This window comes from Lissotriton vulgaris, chromosome 6 (assembly GCF_964263255.1).
Source record: "Lissotriton vulgaris chromosome 6, aLisVul1.2, whole genome shotgun sequence".
Taxonomy (NCBI): domain Eukaryota; kingdom Metazoa; phylum Chordata; class Amphibia; order Caudata; family Salamandridae; genus Lissotriton; species Lissotriton vulgaris.
In genome coordinates this window covers 151,326,718-151,352,778 of record NC_141694.1, presented here as the reverse complement: position 1 = coordinate 151,352,778, position 26,061 = coordinate 151,326,718, and the positions used below count along the sequence as shown (strand labels likewise).

The 26,061-nt window shown below is 45.0% G+C and overlaps 1 protein-coding gene across 1 annotated transcript in view; it reads right to left on the bottom strand.

Moving 5' to 3' along the window:
• The window catches only part of FDFT1 (farnesyl-diphosphate farnesyltransferase 1), a 204,768-nt gene that overhangs the window by 132,610 nt on the left and 46,097 nt on the right, over nucleotides 1-26,061 (bottom strand). Inside the window, exons 3-4 of the mRNA XM_086926190.1 lie at nucleotides 7,433-7,616; nucleotides 6,365-6,493 (exon numbers count right to left, since the gene is read on the bottom strand). Of these exons, the coding sequence (XP_086782316.1) occupies nucleotides 6,365-6,493; nucleotides 7,433-7,616 (313 nt within the window). The remainder of the gene's footprint in view (nucleotides 1-6,364; nucleotides 6,494-7,432; nucleotides 7,617-26,061) is intronic.

Here is a 26,061-nt window from a genome sequence, read left to right as displayed (position 1 = left end):
TTGACCCTAGTAGGCCTAAAGAGTGAGCTGGGTGAATATATGGAGCAGTTTAAAAAACTGTACCACCCGGAAGAAAAGACGTTTGGACACATTTCTACTGATGGCTGGGAAATAAAGTTATCAGGACACTGCCCACCAGCAGCAACAATCCAAAGTGACAGTGAGCTCATTGACAGTATGGTTAAGTACATTGATAAGAGGTTTGAAAATTTTAATTGCATGCCGGTTCAAGGTTTTCAGGCATTCGATTATACACTGTGGCCAGAAAGTAGAGAGGAGCTCTATACATATGAGCTCTCTGAAATTGAGGCAATTGTACAACATTTTGAGGTACTTTTCACCACAGACGAGAGGTTGGCAATTGTAGAGGAGTTTTGTGGACTTAAAACCCATATGAAAAGCTTTCAGACCAAAGGTATTCCTGTATTGCCTGCATATTCCACCCTGCTAGCAACAAAACCTTACTCGTTGACTAATATATTAAAGCTTGTGGAGATGATGTTCACATTCAGTGTATCTACAGCAGAAGCTGAACGTGTGTTTTCTGCCATGAATATCATTAAGAACCCACTAAGAACACTGTTAAATCAAGATGTTCTCCAAGACCTAATGCTTCTTAAGGTAGAAAGACCCAACTTTGAGGATTATGACCCCAGCAGAGCTATTGATCTCTGGCTTACAAAAGGAGGCACAAAGCATGTGTGCGGACATAAAAAGCCACATCTATCATAACTGTTGACGTATTGCTAATATTAGAGCATCCTGCCATGCATAATCATTTATTGTTGTATTTCTATTCAATTTCTATATGTTTGGATAAAAGGGATAATATCGCTTGTCAAGTTTTCCTTTAGCATTATTATTGCACAGCTTTACTGATTTTAATAAAGCAAAAATATATTAATATTTCTCGGTCAGCCGGAGCCCTTATGTTTGATGTGGGGCGGGAGTAGGTGGGACAAGTGGATTTTACAGGACATGTAAATCTCAGTGGCATTTTGTCCCTTGGACAACTAGATTATTTGGAAAATTCCACACCCCTGAGAACTACCTTATTTTGATGCATTTGCAAGAAGGGTTCTTGGATGGTTAGTGCTTGTAGTTCACTAACTCTCCGCAGAGAAGTAATAGCTACTAAGAAAGCAACTTTCCATGTTAAAAATTGTAATTCACATCTGTGTGAGGGTTCAAAGGGAGGTCTCTCATTAACCGTGTGAGAATGTTTAAATTCTACACAGGCGAAGGTGATATTCTGGGAGGAATTATTCTTTTAAGGCCTTTCATAAAGGCTTTAATGGCAGGCACTCTGAACAGGGATAGATGTCTGTTTTGCAGATATGCTGCTATTGCAGCAAGATGTAGTCCAATAGACGTATAGGCAAAGTTACTTCTTTGGAGATGCAGTAAGTATCCTATGATGTGTTGAATAGACACATCGAGGGGATCAATATTGTTGTTGTGACAATATATCACAAATCGTTTCCACTTGGCTGCGTAACATGCCCTAGTGGTTGGACGTCTAGCTTCTTTAATGACATTCATGCCGTCTGGAGGAAGGTTCAGATATCCAAATTCTAGTACTTCAGGAGCCAGATCGCAAGGTTGAGCGGAGCTGGGTCCAGGGGTCTGATCTCTCCCAGGTTCTGTGTTAAGAGGTGTGGAGACAAGTGCAGTTTTTGGTGCGGTACTACAGACAGTTGTAGCAGTGTGGTGTACCACTGTTGTCTGGCCCACGTTGAAGCAACTAGGATGAGGGTCAGAGAATGCTGCTGTAGTTGCATACTAGCAGTGGCATGAGTGGTAGAGGTGAAAAAGCGTACGCAAATCTGTTCGACCAATTCATCCATATTGCATTGCCTTTTGACAGTGGGTGTGGATATCTGGCGGCGAAGCTTGGGCATTTTGCGTTTTCGTGGGTGGCAAATAGGTCTATTTGAGGTTGTCCCTACATCTGAAAGAATGGCTGAATAACTTGCATGTGAAGTTCCCACTCGTGTGTCTGTTGTGTTTGACGACTTAATAGATCCGCTATAGTATTTTGTACTCCCGGCACATGCTGGGCTAGGAGGAATATGTTTTGAGGTGTAGCCCACCTCCATATGTCCTGTGCTAGTTGAGAGAGTTGCAGGGAGGGTGTGCCTCCCTGCTTCTGTATGTAGTACATTGCTGTCATGTTGTCTGTGCGGACTAACACAGCTTTGTTTGCTACTTGCTTCTGGAAAGCTTTTAGTGCTAGGAATATTGCTAGTAACTCCAGATGATTGATGTGGAGTAATTTTTGTTGCGGTGTCCACCTGCCTTGCATGGTGTGTTGCAGTAGGTGGGCTCCCCAGTCGGAGAGCGATGCGTCCACAGTCAAGATTATCTGAGGACCTGGCTCTAGGAACGGTCGTCCCTTGGAAAGGTTTTTGGTGTTCCACCATTGCAGAGAACGAAGAGTCCGACCGTCTACCAAAACTAGGTCTGTTCAGTGACCTTGAGCCTGGTTCCATTGATGTGATAAGCACTCTTGCAGCGGATGCATTTGAAGTCTTGCATGGGGTACTATGAAGATGCAAGAGGCCATCATCCCTATGAGTTGCATGAACACTCGTGCTGGGAGACAGTGTTGTAGCTGAAACTTTGTTAGAAGAATTTGCATGCTGGCTATCCTTGCTGGAGTGGGATAAGACAGCGCTGTTGCGGTGTTTATTGTGGCACCGAGGTACTGTTGTACTTTGGATGGCTGTAGATGAGACTTGGTGTGGTTTATTGTGAACTCCAAGTTGTGGAGCAGTTGGATGGTGGCATGAGTGTGTTCCACGCATTGATTGTATGAGCTGGCTTTTATGAGCCAGTAATCGAGGAACGGGAAGACATGGATGTGCTGTCTTCGTAGATGCGCTGCCACTACTGCTAAGCACTTGGTGAACACTCTTGGTGCTGTCGTGACTCCGAATGGGAGTACTTTGAATTGATAGTGCTGCCCATTTTTACAAATCTGAGATACTTCCTGTGAGCCTTGTGAATGTGGAAGTGTGCGTCCTTGAGATCTAGAGTAGCTAGGAAGTAGTTTTGCAGCAGGAGCGGAAGGACTTGTTGGTGCAGAGGAACTGGTTCTATTGAACTTCTTTTCTAGCAGAGATACTACTTCTTGCTTTAACAGTGATAGATGTTCCTGTGACATTGGATGCTTTTTGGGTGGTATGTTTGGGGGGGGGGGGGGGGGTAGATGTTAGTTCTAGATAGTAACCTGATTGAATAATTTGTCACACCCACAGGTCTGATGTGATGTTGATCCAGGCAGGCAGGAATTGTTGGAAGTCTTCCCCCCACAGGAGTGGAATGTTGGGGGGGAAGGGGAGAAAAGTCATTGGGTAGGGGTAGAGTGGGAGTTGTTTTTTTTTGCCTCTGCCTTTGTTTTTGTTACCCCTGTAACCCCCTCTCTGGTAGCCCTTAGTGAATGTGGATTGACCAGGGGTTTTGTAGGAAGTGGAGGGACTTTGAGGAGTAGCCTCTTGTGTTGCCTCTGAATGATGAGCGACGAAAGTAACGTCTGGGAGCTTGCTGCTGCAAGGCTCCCATAGATTTTGCTGTATCGGTGCCTTTTTTCATTTTCTCTAAAAGGCACGTCAACATTTGGGCCAAATAAATGTGTCTCATCAAATGGCTGATTAAGGATGGAGTTTTGTACCTCAGGTTTAAAACCTAAAATACGTAGCCAGGCATGTCTACGTAGTAGGGTGCGGGTATTGATTGCCCTTGAAGCGGTATCTGCAGCGTCTAGAGCACAATGAATGGAAGTATTAGTGATATTTTTACCTTCCTGTATAAGTTCATTAGCCCTGTTTTTGTATTTGTCTGGTAGGTGCTGCATTATGGACTCTAGTTCATCGTAATGTGCCCTGTCATATCTTGCCAGCAACGTGGGACGTAAGGTAAATCAGGGGTGTAGTAATCATCCCATGGATTAGGTGACTGAGGGGGACTATTGGTCCCTGCTGGGTCGTGTGCACCCCCACCTATGTCATCAGAATCTGTGTCTACATCATCATCTGGATTAGTAGATGGTGTAGGTGAATGATGTGGTAGAGGAGGTGTAGGAGGAACAACAGTATGGGGAGGTGGTGGAGAAGGGACCCTTAATGGAGAGGTTGCAATGTCTCTCTTCTTTGGACGGGGAGGAGGTGCTGGCGCCTCAAGTGGTCTCTTCTTGGAGCAGAGAGTCAATTGTCCGGTTTTAGGATCCTTTACTAGAGTTTTCTGATTGGGATACGGTGTAAAAAGTTCTTCTGAGTAGGACAAATCCTTTGGCGTCAAAGTTTTCGGCTCCGTGGGTTTTTTCGGCACAGAGTCGGTAGCTGGTGTCGGGTCTTTTGGCTTAGGAGTGTGCCCTTTTGAATTTTTTTTACCAGAACCAGTTTTTTCGGCTCTGACTTGTGTGAATCTGACACTTTGGGCGGTTTTTTACTCCGCTCCAAGTGCGGTTTCGGCATCGATGAGCCGCTGCCAGTCTTCGGCGCTGTGTGCTTAGGTGTCGAAGCAACGGTCGGCGTAGTGGAGGAAGATAGCTCGGTGTCGTATAGGATTGGCACCGGGAATAGGCTGGCTTGAGCCCAAGCCACCTGAAGGCGTAGTGGGCTTCTTTGCCGGGCCCGAAGGCGGGGCGTGGGAAGCAGTGTCTCGGTGTGAACCCGGGCCCGAAGGTGAGGGTGTGACCGAAGCCTTTTTTGAGGGTGTCAAGGAAGGGTTGGGGGTAGACGGTCTTACTTACGACCCGTTGAGCTGGAGTGATGTCGGAGTCTTCGGCATCTGAGGATCCGATACTCTCTTCGGCATGCTGGTGTTCTGGCAGGTCAACGTCCTCTTCACAAGATGTCGTCCGGGAATCGATGCGGACGAGCGAGCCCTTGTTCTTCGAGCTAGTCGGTCCCGGATCGTCTTCTTGGAGCGGAATGAGGCACAAGCGGAACAGTCTTTGGCCTCGATCTCCGGTGAAAGGCAAAGGTTGCACACCTCATGAAGGTCGGTGTGGAGAAACTTCGACCCACATTGAGAACACTTCTTGAATGGCGTCCTTTCCATGAGCCAGAAAGTAAAGTCTAGGTAGGCCCAAAGGCCTTCGTCGACGACCGGAATCGAAGACTTCGAAGTGGTAGAGAATTGCGCCGATGTAGCGCGATCAAAACAATACCATCGAACTGGGTGAGGATTGATCGCTGAAGGAAAATCGGTTCCAAACCGGAGCGCAGGAAACACATCCGAGCCCGATGGGCGAAAAAAAACTATCTGGAGATGGAGCCGATGCCCATGCGCAATGTGGTCCTAAGGAGGAGTCACCTATCTCGTGACTTCCAAAGAACTTTTCAGGACAACAACAAACTGCAAACATCCGGGCCCAACACTAGGTGGCGATCTATGCACAGTGTGCAATCTGCAACTCATATGCCTCGAACAATGAAATATATGTTTTTATTTTTTATTTTTTTTAAATCGACTGAGAGGTGGAGGCACAACAGAGAAGGGAGTTCAAAGGCAACCCTAGAGGTAAGAGTCAGGAAGCAAAGGTAAGAGTCAGGAAGCAAAGGTAAGAGTCAGGAAGCAAAGGTAAGAGTAAGGAAGCAAAGGTAAGAGTAAGGAAGCAAAGGTAAGTGGGGGGAGCAATGAAGGAGCTTGAGGGAGGCAGCGCTAAAGGAAAAAAAAACAGCGAAGGGTAGGTAACATGTAAAGGACGAGAATATTTCGAGGGGAGATCGCACACAAGGGCAAGAAAATACATGCACCCTCAAAGAGTTCTGGAAAAGAAAAACGAAAAAAATAGTTGCCTTAAAGTAAGCAGTGGAAGAATACAAGTCACCTATCAAAAGGATTTAAGGGGGAGGCACACAAGCACAGAGGAAGAAAGAAAGACACCGAATAAGAGGCAAGCAAATGAGATTGCTCGATAGGAAAGTCAACTAATGGTATACAATGGTCTGACCAAGAGCCCACTGGAAGTATTGGTATTGTTCATAACAGATTTTCAACAAACAACAATGCATTTGGTTGGTCCCTATCTGTAGTCAAATTATAGCATTGCTGCTCATAAAGCATTAAAAGTAATTACCACATGTTAATCAGTACACATGCAATAACTTGTATCCTTTTATGATGCACATTGTATACAATTCACCCATTCTCACAACAAACCATTCAGGCACTTTGCTGTAGTTAAACAAATATACAACTGAATACAGAGCCAAAGCAGTGATACAAGGTGAAAATAACCATGGCTTAGGCGCCAAACTTTCCATTACTTATCTAGAAACACGTCTGATTAGAATAAGCAGGGCCTACCTTCAGCCTCATATTACAGTCTCTCTAAAACGGTTGCACATTTTCTTACCTTATCCCACTCTTGTAGAGATTCCACCTTTTTCTCCAAAAACTCAGCCATTCCAACTCCCATCTTGTGACAAATGTCTGCAATCACAACTTGGAATTCCTTATCCAGATTACGAAACTCCAAAGAGATCTGAAACAGGGAGCACAACACACATCATGAAGCAATGAGGAATTTGAGATACATCACAAAATACAAAACTGGAGTGCACTGGCAGAAGAAAATATCCTCCCAGTGAGGTTTCTATATTCAGGATAACCTTCGGTGTGTCATTCCCAGATTAATGAAAAGATAAACCCAAAGCAAGTTCTGAATTAACATGTTGGGTACACATGAATTGATACTCAAACAGATGCAGAAAGTATCAGTTTTGCACACGTCTGCATCCACTTTGACAAAAAGGGAATAAATAACCTTGCATGCCCAATTGAGGTAATCCCGGAATGAATTATTCAGAATTGATCATTCTCAAGATTGTTTTCGCTTCCTGGCCCTGGAAAGAGAGCCAACACTTTCTTGGAATTGAGATGAGAAGATAAACTTTGGGGTAAAGGAATAAATCTACATGCTTCTGAGACAATAGAGGCTGTAGCTCTTGGCAGGAACTGGCAGGGATTTGAAAAGTAGCGGGTGCACTTTCAAAGCCTTACAAGTTTGTTAGAATCCCCAACATACCCTGACCCCAGTCCAGTCACGTTTGAGGGGAGATTACTCCCCAATCTATTGTGGGTCCTCCCAGGTGGCTAATGGTCTTCCCCAAAGGCTCTGGAAGACCAGCTATGTCCACCCCATCTTTACAAAGTCTCCTTGGTGGTCAGAACGGTTTCTGGCAGCAGATTTGCACCAGCAACAGATAACAATTGGGAAGTTGAGAGATTTCCTTCTGAAGAAGAATATTCCTGGTCAGAAGACTGAGAGAATGGGACGGGCTGGGCAAAACAAACATCTTGGCTCAACAGCTTTCCAAGTAACATTTCATTTTCCCCTAGACAAGCTGGTTCAACTCAATAAAATACACAAAAAAAGACATGAATTCTGAAACAGAAAAAGATAAGATGATTGTTTTCCTACCGTAGGAAAGTCTTCCAGTACTTGTCTGTCTTTTTCCTTGCTTTCCGTGTATCTCCACTCAGGCTCATACAGATAAGTGTGGAAGTCATGCAACAATGGGATCTTGGCTTCCAAGCTAATAGTCATGTCATCTTCTACGGTGTCCAGTGCTCGAAGCACCAGGTAGAATATACAGACAGCATGGCTGTGGTAAAAAGAGCCATAGTTAGAACAGACAAAAATGTATTTACCTGATTCATATGCCTAAAAGAGTTTAAAGGAGAACATTACATGGAGAAACCAATACACTAAACACATTTGCTTGACTGCAGAGCAACGTAAATTCTCATTTACAGTGATCAAGAAGGCTAGGAAGCTCAAAAACCTGGGATAATGGCCTGGAGTTAACTGCTTGAAATTAAATGCAATTATTTCTCTATAGTGGATTTGAGCTAAAGAGCTCAATGTTACAGCACCGACGGTGCCTAGAGGTATAATACCTCACAATGCAATTTATTTCGAAGCAGAAGGTTCAGTGCCATTCCGGATTGCTTTGTTACTTTTTGTACTGCCTCATTACTACATACCATGGGTACTCACAAACATTTTCCCAGATACCAAAATGTTTTGTTTGTAGCATGACAAAGGGCCCAATTGATGCCATCAGGGTGGAAGGGGGTGGGGGTGTATGTAAGGTGGGCGTAGGGGAAGAAAAGAATGTGCATGGTGTAGACAGTGAGTCGAGGTCAAAACATCTTTTCCTTACCTTTGTCCCCTTAATTACCATTATGTCATACAGGCAGGTGAGGCACAGATGGCTCAAGTTAAATGCCTGGCTCAACTTTAGGTTTTCTTGAATCCTTGAGCCCAAAACGAACCAAGCATTCATGTGGCCTCTTTTTCGCTCGTGCTCTGACATCATGCACCAAGAATTAAAGTCAAAGCATTAACATTTGATGTGAAACATGAAAGGGAAAGATCTAGTGTCTGAACTGCACAATGTGAAACCAGAAAAGCTGGATCAATCCCAAGTAACAACCACATTCCTCGCCAGTATGAACCACAAAAAGTCATTAAATTAACCTGTGCTTAAGCCTCTGGCAGCTTGGCCCAAAGCCGTCAGGCTTAACTTAGAGGCCATGTGTAAAGTATTTATGCGCACACAGTAAAGTGAAAATACAAAAAAAATTCAAATCAATTTGGAAAAATAGAGCACATTTTAATGAATAAAATGATACTAGAACAACAAAAATCCATTCAGTTGAACTGTAGATATTGAATTTAAAGGTTTTATGGGAAAATAGCACTTAGAATTCACAAAGAGGTAAGTCACAAGTTCAGGCCAAAAGCAATGGAGCGCAGGTCAGATAAAAGGACCAGGTTAGTCCAACTGAAGAGTTACCTTTTCAAGTCAGGCGTGAAGGGCGTTGACCGTGCTGGTGGAGACCACAAGGAGGAGGCTTTTGCTGTGAAGAGTAGGTTGAGCATCCTGAAGGGCCGTTGCTGTAGCAAACGGAGCTAGTCTTCACTGTAACTACGTGTTGGTTGATCGCAGAGGACAGTTGCAAGTGTCACAAAGAGCAGGTCGCACTGGAACTTACGTTGGTGGTCATTGTGGCTATATGCAGTTGCAAAAGCCCAAGCTTCCGTTTCTTTACCTTTTCATCAGGAGGAGCTCTCCCCGATGAAGGTTTCAGGAACTGGCGTGCTCCTTTTGGGGATCGGGACTCCCTCCATCAGAGGCCAGAAGCAGGGCTCAGTTAGGTCCAATTAGTGCTGGGCAGGTCCAGGAGACATCTGGAATCTTTCTGTATCCTGGTAGCTTGCTCAGGTCAGTCAACTACCCTCGGAGTCACTCTAGGTAACTGGGATTCAAGGCAAGCAGGGCCAATCTTCGTTCTTCAGATAGCAAGGCTGCCCTTCTGAATCTTCCACAAATCCAGGAGTGTTCTGATGGTAGGTGCATAAGGTCCCATTTGTATGGCTGTGCTAACCTTGTGTGGGGAAATGTCCTTGCACGACCGCAAAACTAGTTCTGGTCAGTTTTCTTATTCCCTTAGTCCTGGCTCAAAATTGTCAAGGGTGACAAAAAGCAGGGCAGATCTGGTGTCAGATTCTTTTGTGGGTGCTATTAAGTAGCGCCTTTGAAATATAGACAGGGCAGGTCCTCCCCAGCCATCCTGTCAGGAAGACCCTCTCTCCTCACATCTAGGGTTCCTTTGTCTCAATGACTGGAAGAGATGCACAACCCAGAATAGCAAAGCCATTCACAGTCATGTGACTCATGACACGGGAAGAAAGGTACAGCTGGTTGGAACAACAGAATGCCAACTTACTAAATTGTAACCTGAAATGTGGTATCATTAAAGAATATTTTAATGTATAATAAATTTGAGTGTAACCAGCATATCTCTATCAGCTCCCAATCTGAAATTATCATGTATTAACTGAAATAAGGTAACTCCGCATTAAATATATGGGAGAGATAGACTTACAGCAGTGAAAAACTACTTTAGGAGTATTTCACTGCCAGGACATGTGAAACTTAAACTTACATGTCCTACCTTTTAAATATATGCAACCTGCCCTATGACCCCTTACGGCCTACCACAGGGGTAACATATGTATTAAAAAAGGAAGGCTTAAACCTGGAAAACAGTTTATTTTGCTGGGACAAAATGGCAGTATACAAACTGCACACACAGGCTACAATAGCAGGCCAGGGACATGTTTTACATTGCTACTGTAGTGGGTGGCACAATAAGTGCTGCTGCCCGCTAGCAGCATTTAATTTACAGGCTCTGGGTAGAGGTAGTACCTTTCCAGATTAGCATTTCAAAGACAGCAACGTTTTGAAGCTTGCCACCCTATGAAGACTAATCAGCAGGTCTTCCTGTAGGAGGGGCTGTGACACCCTCTTCCCAGACAGGCTTTTATTCTGGGTCCTCTGAGAGCAAAAGGCTCTCACTCTAGGAAGTCAGAACAGCGTCTCGGTGGCAGGCTGGCAGAAACCAGTCAGCGAGCACACCAGAGGTCGGTAGGTTTTCAGGGGGCATCTTGCCCTCTGTGTGCATGTATTGGTAAATCCACTGAGGGGGAAGTCAGGCAAGAGAGGGGGAGTCAGGCAAGATGGCTGCTGACAGGCTGTAGGGGGAAGAAGTGCTCTCTCCTCACTCCAGAGGCTGCGGCTTGAACGGATCACGCCACTCTTCTAGGTGATGGTAAAAGGACGATAAGATTCCCCTCTGAAAACCCCCCATGAAATGCAATGACTCTTTAAGGTAGATACCAGAAGAAGTTATCCACAGTGAGCGCACCTGCGAGCGGTTTGGGCTCCCCCTTTGAGACATTGTGGTCGGTCCTGACTTTAAAGGATAATATAAAAGGGAGCTTGAATCGTACTCGTAGAGTTTTTGAAAGAATAGTTGATACGAGCCATTGCTATTGGTATCGCTTGAGGAGGTGCATAATGGCTCCAAAACAGCAAAGAAACACAAAGGAGGACAAGGAGAAAGCAGTTTGTAGTGACCCTGACGCCCCAGCGGCAAACCTTCAGGCAAAAACAAACTTACGGAAAATGGAGGACCGGGATACGGAGCCGATTAAAGCAATCAGCAACAGTGCAGCAGCAAACCAAAAGGAGAAAAAGGAGAAACTAAAAGATAAAATAATTGCAAATAGGAGAAATAATACTGGTACAAAGACGCTTGAACAGGCAGGATTAAGGCAGCCTACGGTGTTGGAGGCGTTCTCTCCCGAGGCAGCTGCAATACGCTTGAACGCCAAAGTGACGGTAAACGCCAAATTAGCTGAATCGGCGGGTAAGGTGATCGCCCAGACCCCGCTGCTAACGGTTCCTGGGCTACATCCCCCAACGAATTTGCAGGAGTCAAGTCAAGTCAAATAATTTATATAGCGCGCTACATACCCAGAGGGTCTCAAGGCGCTTGAAGAAGGGTGGGGAATTACATGTCGAAAATCCAGGTTTTAAGTTGCTTTCTGAATGCAAGGTGGTTCTGAGTGAGGCGAAGGTGAATGGGAAGTGAGTTCCAGGTTTTAGCCGCCAGGTAGGAGAAGGATCTTCCTCCCATGGTGGTTTTGTTGACTCGAGGTACAGCAGCAAGGGCTTGGTTGGAAGAGCGTAGCTGGCGGGAGGGGGTGTAGAAGGAAAGTCATGTGTTGAGGCATTCGGGTCCAAGTTCGTAAAGTGCTTTGTGTGCGTGGGTTAGGAGGCGGAATGTTATCCTCTTATTGACGGGGAGCCAGTGGAGGTTTTTCAGGTGACCAGAAATGTGGTCTTTACGCGGGATGTCTAGTATGAGTCTGGCTGATGCGTTCTGGATGCGTTGGAGTTTTTTCTGAAGTTTTGCGGTGGTACCGGTGTATAGGGTGTTTCCGTAGTCCAGGCGGCTTGTAACCAGAGCGTGGGTGACCGTTTTTCTAGTTTCGGTGGGGATCCAGCGAAATGTTTTTTTGAGCATGCGAAGAATGTTGAAGCAAGATTATGAAACGGCGTTGACTTGTCTGGTCATCGAGAGTGAGGAGTCCAGGATGACGCCCAGGTTCCGTGCGTGGTCCGTCGGGATGGGTGCTTTTCCAAGGACCTCTGGCCACCAAGAGTCGTCCCAGGCGGAGGGGGAGGTAAGGACTTCTGTTTTGTCTGAATTCAGTTTCAGACGGCTGTGCTTCATCCACTCGGCTACTTCTTTCATTCCTTCATGAAGGTTGGTTTTGGCGGTGTTAGGTTCTTTGGTGAGTGAGAGGATCATTTGAGTGTCATCAGCGTAGGAGATGATGTTGAGGTTGTGTTGGCGTGCGATGGCCGCGAGGGGGCTCATGTATACGTTGAAGAGGGTGGGGCTGAGTGAAGATCCTTGTGGCACGCCGCAAATGACTTCAGTGGCCTATGACTTGAATGGTGGGAGGCGGACTCTCTGAGTTCTGCCGGCAAGGAACGAGGTGATCCATTCCAGTGCTTTCCCTTGGATTCCGATGTTACTGAGGCGTTGTAACAGGGTGCTATGACAGACTGTGTCGAAGGCTGCTGAGAGGTCGAGGAGGATGTGGGCGACTGTCTCCATTGTCCAGTAGAGTTCGAATGTCGTCTGTTGCTGCGATGAGTGCGGTCTCAGTGCTGTGTTTGGCTCGGAAGCCGGACTGTGAGGAGTCGAGGGATTTGTTGGTTTCGAGGAAGGCGGCGAGCTGGTTGTTGACCGCTTTCTCAATGACTTTGGCCGGGAATGGAAGGAGCGAGATGGGGCGGTAGTTTTTTAGTTCGGTGGGGTCAGCTGTGGGTTTTTTCAGAAGGGCGCGGAGTTCGGCATGTTTCCAGATATCCGGGAAGGTGGCGGAGTTGAGGGAGCAGTTGATGACGTCTCGGAGGTGTGGTGCTATGATGGAATCTGCTTTGTTGAAGATGTGGTGAGGGCATGGGTCTGTGGGGGATCCTGAGTGGATGGAGTTCATCAGGCGGATGGTGTCCTCAGTAGAGATTGGGTTCCAGTCATTAAGGATGTTCAAGGGGGGTGAAGGTACGACAGAAGGTTGAGTGGGTTGGTCTCCGGGTTGGTTGTCGAAGCTGTTGTGGATGTCAGCGATTTTGTCGTGGAAGAACGAAGCTAGGGAGTCGCAAAGGGTTTGAGAGGGAGTGATGTCGTTGGAGTTGGCAGTAGGGTTGGTAAACTCTTTGACGATGTTGAATAATTCCTTGCTGTTGTGGGCATTGTTGTCAAGTCGGTCTTTGAATGCGGCTTTCTTGGCAGTCCGGATCAGTTGGTGGTGTATCCGCGTGGCGTTTTTAAAGGCGTCCCTGGTGCTGGTGTTTGGGTCTTTTTTCCAGGCCTTCCCAAGGGAGCGACAGAGTTTCTTGGATTTCTTAAGATCATCGTTGAACCAGGGGGCGTTTTTGCTGCCTAGTTTGATTTGACGTTTTTTCAAAGGTGCTAGGTTGTCGGCGCTGTTGGTTAGCCATTGAGTGAGGTTAATGGCTGCTTGGTTGGGGTTCGAAGAGTGGGGAGGGGGATTTTGAAGAAGCGATGAGGAGATCTGGTCGATGGTGATTTTGTTCCAATTTCTTCGCAGAGTAGGTTGAGGATGGTTGTGGGTTATGGTCTTTTTGTAGACAAAGTGAACGCAGCTGTGGTCCGTCCAATGGAGAACTGTGGTGTGACTGAAGGAGATATGTTTGCTGGAAGTGAAGATAGGGTCGAGTGTGTGACCTGCGTAGTGAGTGGGGGTATTAACAAGTTGTTTCAGTCCGAGGTTGGCGAGATTGTCCAGAAGGGTGGTGGTGTTGCTGTCGTTGCTCTTTTCCAGGTGAAAATTGAGGTCTCCCAATAGAATGTAGTTCTCGGAGGGGAGGGCGTGTGGGGTGATAAAGTCAGTGATGTCTTCACTGAATTGTGCGCGGGGTCCTGGTGGCCTGTAGAGGAGGGTGTCTCTGAGTGTGGTCTTGGGGTCGGTGTTGATCTGGAAGTGAAGGTGTTCGGCGCTAGCGAGGTTGACGTCTGAGCTGGTTGAGATGCGGATGGAATTCTTATGGACGATAGCGATCCCTCCTCCTGTTTGGTGGGTGCGGTCTTTTCGGATGATCTTGTAGCCTTCCGGGATGGCAATGGTGATGTCTGGGGCTGAGGAGGCGTTCATCCATGTTTCTGTTAGGAAAGCGATGTCCGGAGAGATGGTGTCTAGTAGATTCCAAAGGTCGATGGCGTGTCTGTGGAACGAGCGGGTGTTGAGCAGGATGCATTTTAGGTGGTTGGTGTCAGATCTCGGTTTGGTGTTAGTGGATGAAGAGTTGGTCTTGGTGCCGTCATACTTGCAGGAGTTGCATGTGAAGGGTCCATGAGTGTGTCCAGGAGCGGCTTGGGCGCAGTTGGGGAGTCGACCGGGATTTAGGGCTAAGAGGGTGGAGGCGTCGTATGTAATGCGGGTGGGGTGGGTGGGACGGGGGCCAGGGGGTCTGGCGCTGGGCGCGGGCTTGGCGCGGACGGACGTAGACAGGCTTACCTTTGGCGCACCTTCGGCGCTGCCGCAGCGCGTGAACGCTGCACGTAAGTCCATCTGTCCATAAATGGGTATTGGGGGGGCGGAGCGTGGGAGGGTCAGCTGGGAGGCGGGAGCGGGGAGGAGACACGGGGACAGGTAAACACCAACAACAACAGCAAAATGGCGGTAGGGTAGCGTGATCCAAAGCAGGGGCACAGTCGACCTTCAAATTGCCTAAATACAGTACACGCGCTATTGAATAAATAATAAATAATGTTACCACTATGCAGGAGCACTGAGCACAAATTGATAAATTAATTAATCAGATGAAACGATACCAGGCGCTATACAGGAGCACTGAGCACAAACGATACCAGGCGCTATGCAGGAGCACGGAGCACAAACGATACCAGGCGCTATGGAGCTGCACTTTCTCTGGACAGGCAGGGCTCGAAGAGGAGCGAGTGGGAGTGACCGCTGAGTGCGAGAACCAGACGGTCACAGAGGCAGGGGAGGACGGGGCCTGCAGAGCGATGCTAGTGTGTGGGAGGGTCAGCTGGGGAGCGGGGAGGAGACACGAGGACAGGTTAACACCAACAACAACAGCAAAATGGCGGTAGGGTAGCGCGATCCAAAGCAGGGGCACAGTCGACCTTCAAATTGCCTAAATACAGTACACGCGCTATTGAATAAATAATAAATAATGTTACCACTATGCAGGAGCACTGAGCACAAATTAATAAATTAATTAATCAGATGAAACAATACCAGGCGCTATACAGGAGCACTGAGCACAAACGATACCAGGCGCTATGGAGCTGCACTTTCTCTGGGCAGGCAGGGCTCGAAGAGGAGCGAGTGGGAGCGACCGCTGATGGCGCTACGGAGCAGACAGGTATGATGACTGTGAGCCCACAGGGCGTGCAGGGGGCGGGATTAGAGACGGAGCATCAGCCAGGACAGACCTCGCAGATTCAGCCGACGGGGCAGCGGTCAGGACAGGCTCCGCTCCAGGATGTGCAGAATGATTCAGAACGGCCAGATAGGGTATGTGCTGTGCCGGGGAATGAGAGGAATGAGATTCAGGGCTCAGATAGCGTACCTGCTGCATTTCAGATCTCGGCGAATATGGAGATAAAACAAAAGCAGACACTGCAGGTAACTCAGGAGGAAGGGGAGGCCCTGTCTAATGTGGAATTGTTATCAGAGCATATGGAGGGAGTAGGAGCAACAACACAAGCGAATACGGAGGATATAAACTGTATAGAAAATACCATGGGTATAGAGGAGCAAGACGGAGGTGGGGAGATAATGCCCATATCAACAGTGTCACAGGCTGACAAAATGGTACTAGACTCGGATTCTAACCCTATGGGTGTTACTCTGCACTCTGGCTTAAACCCCGGTTCACCCAGTGATTATTGTTTTTACTCGCTCAACGAGGGCGGTGATGAGGAGGAAGGGGCTGTGGGAGGGACTGAAGCAGGTTCAAGCTCAGAGTCCACTAATGCCTCAAAAGACACTGATACTGATATAGAAGCGGAATCACTCCCTTCTGGATTAGACTCTGATATTTCAGATAGCTCAGATCTGAGGGAAGATACAGTTCATAAACGCCCCTCCAGACGTAAATCAAAGACCCTTGTGAGAAAGAGACGGAATAGATCTAGAAGCGGTGAAAGTCCTCTACAAGTACAGGTTGCAAAAAGACTGGATTGTGATTATTCTGCGACATCACAACTGTATCAAGAGGCAGCGGGTTCTGTACCAATCCAAGATATGTCACAGAGGCAGACTCCAGGTCAAGGCCAAGATTTGCTTGGATTTGAAACAATGTACTCAATGTTAAAACAGATTCAAGTGGAGGCTAGAGGAGAGCCGTAGAGCGAGACAGGAGTGTAAGAAGATACAAGGTTCCCTCAGGAAGGTTAATAAACTATACACAGAACTAGTGGGAAGCGTCACTGAAGTGGAGGAAAGAACCGGTAATTTGGAAGATGAAGTTAATAAGTGGCAAGACTTCAAACAGGATCAAGAAAAAACGACATCAGATGTTTTGTGTAAACTCGAGGATTTTGGGAATAGGCAGCGAAGAAATAATATAAGATTACTGGGTGTGGCAGAGGGGAAGGAGGGCCAGGACGTGAGGGTATACGTAATTGAATTGCTCAGAGGTGCATTGCCGGATAGAACAGATTGGAACTGGGAAAGTGAAATACAGCGCGCACACAGATTCCCATTTGAACAGAGCAAGGGCAATATGTCTGCTAAACCTAGAGCAATACTCATATATGTTGGAAATTACTTATTAAGGGAAGAAATCATGGCAAAGGCAAAACCCCAGCTAAATGTAGATATAAAGATGTGGAATTCTTTGCTAGGCCTGACTTCTGCCACACAACAGTTGAGAGGAGATGGAGGATGTGGGAGTTAATAACTCCATTTCAAAACTTGGATGTGAGGCATATTTGATGTTCCCTAGTAGACTAAAGGTAGTCAAAAATGGACAATTCAAAGTTTTCTACTCAGAGATCAAGGCCCAAGAATATTTGGTATGGTTGAAAGAAAATAGAGCTCAGGATGGTACAGAGGCTTTGAGCTCTCATGGAAGTCGGAAAACTTAATAGTAGAATTTGAAAAGAGGCCTATGAGATTATCATAACTAAGAATCTGAGGGTAAAACACAAGAAGAACATGGAGAAGGTCAGTGTAGGGGGTGTTTTCTGGGAGCGGTAGGGGGATGAGTGAGAGAGCGCGGCACTCCTGGGGGGTCACAGTCGCCACATATAGGTCTCATGGACCTATTTGCCAGTAGGGGGGTTGGGATCGTCGGGGGGGCTCTCAGGGCAGGGGGTGGAGACCTTTTGGGGGTAAGGGGCACAGCATGGAAACACTTTATACAAAAATGCAAAGAAATAAAAAAAAAACAATAAGCAATTGTGGAGGCTATATCTGATGAAAGAAATATTTGAGTCGAAATGGTTAAAATAGATTGGACAGGTGTTTGACGTTTTTTATTTGCTGTACGAATAATGACATGGAATATATGTGGCCTGAATGATAGGCAGAAGAGACAGAAGGTCTTTCTTTTGTTAAAAAATACGAGAGTTGACTCTTTACTTTTACAAGAAACACATATTATGGCATCTGAAATACATCTCTTGGAGCAACTGGGTTTCGTAATCTTAGCTTTCTCGAGACAAGGGTCTAGAAATAGGGGGGTGGCAATACTAGCAAGGCGTAGGGACACCACTACGAGGAAGAAACTGGAGGGTGCTTGGGGGAGATGGGCTTTGGTAGAGTATGGTTGGGGAGGAATGGATAACTTTAGGTTCTATCTATGGTTCCACAGGGGATGACCCTGAAATTTTAGAATTCCTGGATGTTGAGCTGGCTACATGGGCACCTTGCATCATACTTGGAGGTGACTTTAACATCAATGGTGCAGGGGGATTAGGATTAGGGTCAGGATATCATACACTATATAAAGGCAGGAAGAGAAGAGTTTTCCGATCAATTTGCTCTATGACTAGGAATAATGCCCTAATAGATCTATGGGATACTTTAAAACCGCAAGAGAAGGGATTCACATAATATTCCGCCCCGCACATGGCGAGTGCAAGATTAGATTATGTTTTGATTTCGAGTAACTGTTTATCTAAATCTCAGATTGAGAGGATGCCACGCCTATTGTCTGATCACAATCCACTAATATTAAACTATACAGCCACGTCGAGTACTAGGGGGGGTACAAGGTGGACATTTGAAAGAGCGCTCTTGGAGGATGAGACATATATTCAACACATGATGCTATGGATTGAGGAATATTTGGCAATAAATAGAGGCAGCACATCAGAGGGTATTGTATGGGATAGTTTTAAGGCAGGGGTAAGGGGGGAGACTCTCAGCTATAGTGTGAATAAACGGAAACAGGAGCAACAGAGAAACCGAGTATTAAAATCACAAATGCTCTTACCGAGGAGGAGTTAATTGAATGTATAGTAGCAGGTAATTCATTGGAGGCTTCACTTATTAAATTAGCAAAGATAAGGATGGAGGCAGAGGAAGATCTAGCAATCAAGGCGCCAAAAATATATGTGGCAAATAGAGAGAAATGCTATGAAGCTAGTGAAAGGGTGGGACGAACATTAGCAGTACGAGCAAGGCAAAAAACAGCGATAGGAGAGATAAGGGCGATTAAAGATAGTTCAGGGATTGAGGTAACAGATACGCAGGAGATCAGAGAAGTCTTTAGACAGTTTTTTTTTATTTCTGTAACTTTATATGAAATTGTATGAAGAGCAGCAAGGAAAGGATCCTGGGGAAATTGCACTCTATCTAGAGAACATTACAAGAGTGACGTTAGAAGAGGAAGAACGACAGAGATTAGATACACCATTAGATTCTCAGGAGATTAAAGCGGCCCTTATTAGTCTCCCCTTTGGAAAGGCAGCAGGACCGGATCAAATACCGATAGAGTTTTTTTAAGGTATTCTGGAAAGTATTGGGAAATGACATGGTGAAAACCGTGCAACAAGCACAGACAGGGGTATCTGTACCAGGCTCTTGGTCAGGTGCAGAAATTGTGGTTATATTAAAGAAAGGGAAACCACCAAAAGACCCCGGATCCTATAGACCTAGCACACTCATGAAAATTGATACAAAGGTTTATTCAAAGGCACTAGCAGTAAGGTTTGCAAATGTGATAACACCTTTAGTTACCACCAATCAGCATGGATTCATACCAGGACGGGGAACGACCCACCATACCTCGTAAGCTTATTACTTTATTAGACACCATGGAAGTCTCGGGGGGCCCGATGGCGGCGTTGTTTTTAGATGCCGAGAAGGCTTTTGATCGGGTCTCCTGGGACTATGGTGTGTTTTAAAAAGAGTGGGATTTGGGGAGGGATTTGTTAATGCTATAAAAACACTTTATAGGAACCCGGTAGCAGCTGTCAGGGTAAATTCAGGGCTAACTAGGGAGATTCAAATTAAGAGGGGAACAAGGCAGGGGTGCCCGTGCTCCCCTCTGTTGTTTGCTATGTATTTGGATCCTTTGATTCGGAGGATGGAAAGTAATGAAGACATAGCTCCATTGATTACGCACAGGGGGGAGTGCAAGATACTTGCGTACGCCGATGATGTGGCAGTTCTTACATCATCACCCACGGAGGCTATTCGATATGTGGAACTGGAGGCAAAAAGTTTTGGAAGGGTTTCAGGCTACTCCCTGAATACCAATAAAACGCAAATAATTAAGAATAACAATGTAGTATGTCAGGATCATAGGGTGGTACTAACAGGCATTTATCTTGGCATTACAATTACCTCAGAACTGGACACGGTAGTGGAATTGAATATAGCCCCTATCATAGTTAAGGTTGGAAGGGATCTAGATAGGTTACATAACCTCCACCTCTCAATAGTTGGTATAACAAATATTATCAAGATGCTAGTGTTACCAAGGTTTTTGTATATATTTAGGGCAATCCCATTGATGTTTGACAACTTCTGGTTTAAAAAGCTAGAATTCATGATTAAAAGGTTTATATGGTCTAAAGGAAAGACCAGAAGAGAATTACGTTTTATGGTACTCCCAAGAGAACAAGGAGGGTGGGCATTACCTGATCTGAAACTCTATTATTGGGCTGCTGCCCTACAATATATGGTGGGGCTAATTGGTGGTGCAGAGATGGAGGGGGGAGGATGAATTAGGAACCCTGGCAATATATGTTGGGTGGAGATGTCAATAACGTGCTCCTTAGACATTTTGACTCAGCCTATTATAAGAGGACTCGTTTTAAGACCCTGATGGCAGCATATAACATTTGGAAGGCCTTTAGCAAGAGATATGGCCGGGGCAAAAATAACAGATACACAAGAATGAAGAATAACTCAACCTTTCCTAATGATATCTTTTCTGATTCAGTATTCACGATTTGGGTAAAAAAAAGGAATTATTAAAATTGGTGATTTGATGGGATCCCAGTGTCTGATGCAGTTCTCAGAGATTCAGGCAAAATATGGGATAGAAACAAGGCATATTTTTAAATACCTTCAAGTAAGACGTTTTTTGGGTAAATAAAAGAGGGGGGACTGCTGGATTCGAGAAAAATAATATATTGGAGTTGGTGCAGGAAGGAACTTGTTGCAGTATTAAAAAGGTTTTATTATGAACTAATAGAATCAAAACAAGATGATATGGCGAAATGGGGGGGGGGGAATTTGGGCAACTAAATTAGAGGCTGAAACAGATTGTATTAATTTGTCACTAGAGTTGGGTCAGAATGTTTTGTGCTCTGCAGCATTACAGGCGCAACATTACAAGACACTATATCGGTTATATTACACTCCGGCAAAAATTGCACAATGGGGAGCTACAACGGGCATCAATTGCGCAAGATGTGGAAGTTTACAGGCAGATATTGTACATGTATTTGCAACATGCCCACAATTATGTACAATATTGAATGAAATAGAGACTTTTATGCATAGGGCATTGAGAATATCAAATAACTTAACCCCCTCTTTAATATTGTTGGGTGTAAATCCGGATGGTACTCAAGGGGAAGAATGCGATTTCAATTTTGTGGCCATGGCGATATTAAGATTATGTATTGCTTCAGCCTGGCTCGATCCAATACCACCGACATATCAACAATGGTTGGCCAGGATTCTGAATGTATATAATTTGGAAAAAGCAATCTACGCTAGAAAGGGAAAGAAAGGGAGGAAACTGGGACTAAAAATATGGGAACCAATAACTATATGGAAGGATGAGACTTAGGATAATAGGATTGTATATAGAGATGTACTGATTAATGAGGTCACTAACTGTTGAGTTAAGCTGTTATATCTATGATGTATCTATTCTATTACTTTTTTTCTCTTTTTCTTTGTACTGTATTTTTCTTCGCTATATGTACTTATTATATACTTTTGTATGTACAAAGCAAATTTGGTTGTATGCTATGCTTCAATGAAGCAATCATGTAGCTGGGGAACTCGTTTCCACCAGTGTCTAGCACACGTCTTAAAATGGCTTCCCTGGTCACTAGTATTGGAAGTAATAGGACTGACCAGCACTGGGGCCTATCTGCTCATGCAGGTATGCCCTCACAGGTAACATTCAGCTCCCTGCCTTATGGATGTCAAGCCTGCTGTAGGGGTGACTTACAAATATTACATGAAGTGTTAGGGGACACGGTACACAGGGATGTGCAACATGTAATTGTTTCACTTTTGTCTACACCAAGACACGCAGCCTGCGATAACAGCCCGGCATGAGCTTGGTGAGTGGTCTCAGAGTGGCACAATGTGTGCTGCTGCCTTTATGGACCCTCTTTAGTACCTCAGGCCCAAGGTACCAAGGACTAAAGGTTTTGTCTATTGGACTAACAATTGTACAGTTTCAGGAAAGAGCTCTGACACTGGGGATCTGGTTAGCAGAAACCTAGGGCACTTCCAGTCCAAATCACATCAGATACCAGTCAAAAAGTGGGGGTATCCATGTCAAAAGGCCTACTTTCCTACCGCAGTGATATATTCTGATATACTAAGGTGAAACACTTCCGCATGTTAATAAAATAAGCTCTTCAAACTTCAAAAGGTGCATCATATTTTTTCATGTTTGAAGCACATTGTACGAATGTTCTTAAAGAGAAGTGGATCAGAACACCTTCTGTGCTTCTTTTCCTTTCCTTAAGCTAACTTGGAAATAAAGGCGTACCCATTGAACAGCTATCACAATGCTAGCGCCCGGTCATATAAACAGCAACAAATTGCTGCTGTTCACTGGGTGGGGTTGCAAGCAGCTCTTGGTCTGTACTTTTAGTATCCATGCTCTATGCAATAAATAAAGACCTACGCATCGCCCCGGCATGATATGGACTTTTGAGTGTTATTTCATTGTGCCATAGTGTAAATGATTTTCATCCCTATAATCAAACCTAGACTATGCCTGGTCTGCTTGACCTTACTACCAATACAGAAAGGCGACCCAAGTAGGAACTACAGCCACTTTTCTCAGTTCAAAATTACACAAGTTCGTAAATGCAATTGGTAAAACAATATTACTCATTTAAGAATCACTCAGCTACCAGATGCCCCCAATCAATTTTAGAACTATTCCATTATTGTAATTATTTGGTGCTCAATGCACCAAGGTGTTCAACATTTTCTTCACTATTATGTATTATTACGTCCTCTACCTCTCTATAAAGCAGTCTTCCATTAAGAAATCCATTCAGGACTGGACAAATGCAATGTCATTACCAAACGCACAGTGCTAATTGGTGGTCTTAATGTCTGGGATAAAAGACCTAATGTATCTACCAACATTAGCATGAATCAATTGAAAACGCTTAATTTCTTTGACGGAGTACATCTCTAAAAAAGATGTTTAACACATGGACTTGAGAACAGAAAGACCTCCATCTTCCTGTCACTGTTGTCTGTACATTCCTTCACATGTATTTCCCTCCTTCTTCAAGCCTCTGACTGTGTCACTGGTCAAGGCACTCAAATCGTTCACAAATCCAAGAGCGCATATCAAAGAGATTTTTGTTGTTGTTGCAGTTTTATATATCACAAACTCGAACCGAAGGTATCATGGCCGCTTTACGGGAGCACCAGTGCTATTACAGACAGACACGTTCATTTTTTATAAGCATGTTTGAGCCTGCCGCCAGACTCGAACCTGGTTCCTCAGCTTCAAGACCGGCCGCTCTACAGTTAGGCCACATCCTCTCCCTTTATGTCACTTACTCAGGAACCCCAATGGTAGCCACTTATCCAACAATTTTTGACTAGGTGCCTTGTGGGTTTTAGCCTCTTTCTTCTCCTGTGACCCAGGTTTTCTTCTTAATCTTGAAAGTGACATCTCTAACGCAACATTGGAGAACTTCGGCGAGAAAAATAGAAACAGCAAAGGAAATTAAGGAAGTGGATAACACAGCTACACTATACCTCAAATTCTGAGTAGCTTGCTAATAAGAGGTCATATTTTTCACTAAGAGTGAAATCTCACATGACCCTTCTTTAGATGAGCTACAGTTAGGGAAACCAGCAGGAGAATCACGGTGTGAGAGAAACCTGGATGCCCACAGGGATTTCTAAAAAAAAAATGGCCTGGTGAGCTCAATCTTTCCCAGACTTGCACTGGGAGAGGGAACAGAGTGAGTGCTTGGTCCTGCCTTGACAACCATCAAATTCAGCTACATAGTGGCAGCATACGGTGCGGTTGCTTTCTTCGCACCATTTAATACTGTTGATCGCTGGCCATCTTTGGTTTTTAATTTTAGGACAGTGGACCAAAATATCTGCCTTTTTTGTTTACGTGGTTGCAGCAAATGAGATTTCCACTTTAGATCGGTTGGATCCACTTTGGTGTGATATATGCAAAATACATTGAATCTGTATTTCTCAAAAACTACTGAACGGATTTACCCCACATCACAAAAGGCATGCTTTTTGGACAACAGCTTTATACCAAATTCAGTGAAGCCATTTTGATTGTAGCAGGTCCAATTTTCCAATTGAAAATTATATAGGGGAAAACACTTCTTGGGCCCCCCTCCTTTTTCTCAGGCCCCACTTAATAGGGCACCCCGAAACTTTCTGGGCAGGAGATGAGGTGTGTGAACTTTTTCTTTGGAAAGTTTAGTGACCATTCATCAAGCGGCTCTAAAGTATTAGTCAAACAGAAAATATTTTTCCTTTAGAAATGTGGTCTTAACTAGAACTACCTAGGGGCAACCTATACCCTACAACAAGTACTAGTAAAGCAAACAGGTCTGGTGTTGGTTACCAATGATTGATTTCTCCTGTTTTCTTAAAAACTTTATTGTTGAGGGATCTGCATGGCCCTGCAAATACTTCTATGAAAAAAAATATTTCTCCCCAAAAAATTGTCACACCAGTTTGTGACACCGAAGAGAACTATTTTGTGTGCAGATATGCTCTTTGTGCTAGAACAGACTGTAGTCATTTACAAGGACGTTGGATAGTGGCTGAAATGGGCTGATCATTGCCCCATGCTGAAGTGGGCAGAGGAAATATGTAAATGACAAATGAACAATGGGTGAAGAGGGCTTGATAAGAGCCCCTCCCTATATGTATAGATTTTTTATAAAAAAAATATAAAAAAAAGTTTAACACAACGCCAGACCTAATTATGGCACATGTCAGAGTAACTGTCAGGTTGGCCCTGCAACTGGATAGCTTTGCAGGTGAGATAAACACTAGACTGCAAAAAACAAGAACAGGAGTGCACAACCGCTTATTAACATATGATGCTCAAGCCAATTACAATTTGCAAAAATAATTTGCTAAGCCTGCTGACCCATAAGGTCTAGCTTTGGCTGCCAGCCCATTGGCATTGTCCATTATGGTGTTTCCTTTTTCAATGTTCTTGCAAAACTTTGTTTTATACACACATGCAGGTAGGTGCCTTTGTGTGTGTTGGGGTGCTCATGTGGAAACAACGGTCTTTAATTTTTTTCAAGTTTTACAAAAACACTAAAAAGGTGGCTACCCGTGCCTGTACATGCAAGGGCAGCCATTTTGGAATGGGGTAAAACCTATTTTGCAACATAGCCGCTCCTGCAAACAGTAAATGAGGGTTGTGACACACTAAGCGGGGGCTAAAAGCAGAGTATGGGAAACTACTTAAGTTACAAAAACAAAAACCACACAGAATATTTCCAGAAGAACTCAGAAAAGTCATACATACGCCCTTTACTGAAGAAAACAAACTTGGACCAGCTGACCCTGAGACAACTACAGGCCCATTACAAATGGACCTTTACTGGGCAAACTGACAGAAAGAGCAGCATTTGCCCAGATGTCACAATTCATTGAAGAGAATGCCATACTTTCAGACATACAAACGGGATTCTGTCCGGGAAGAGGCACAGAATCTGCCCTCCTTGCCATCTGGGATGACCTAAGAACACAGTTGACAGCAACTGAGTTGTTGCGCTACTCCTCTTGGACCTATTGTCTGCCTTTGACACGGTTGACCATGACACTCTGATACAAACAAAGACTCTATGAAGCCGGCATAGAAGGGACTGCCCTAGACTGGATCGCTTCCTACCTTCGAAATAGAACTAATGTCATCCATACCCCACCTTTCTCGTCAAAATCGTATTCCACAAAACCAGGGTCCCTCAAGGCTCTATCATCTACCCCAAGCTTTTCAACATCCATTTATTTATGAGTCTTATATAGCGCTAGGCAGACTGAAGGTATTGGAGCGCTTTACAGCATGAATCACTCACAGGATACATTAAGCAAATAAGAATATACAAGGTCTCAGGACCCCGCGCATAATATCGACATGGAGTGCAAAATGTCACTCGTAAAGTAAGTTATTGCTGTAGAATGTACAGGGAACTATGACGCCTCGCTTAGGAAGTCGTAGAGAGCCCAGTGACTCACGGAGGGGTTCGACCAGTAAGGGGGGGGGGGGGCGGGAGGTAGACATGCGGACAGTGAGGTAGAGGTCATTGATGACAAAGTGTCCATGTGCTACTAAGGTTAGTCTTCGGTGACTTGTTTGTAGCTATCCGTTTGGGAGAGATCGGTTGAGGTGCCTTTTCAATTTTATGTAGGAGGGGTTATGGACTGGAAGGGAGTTCCATATTTTTGGCGCACTT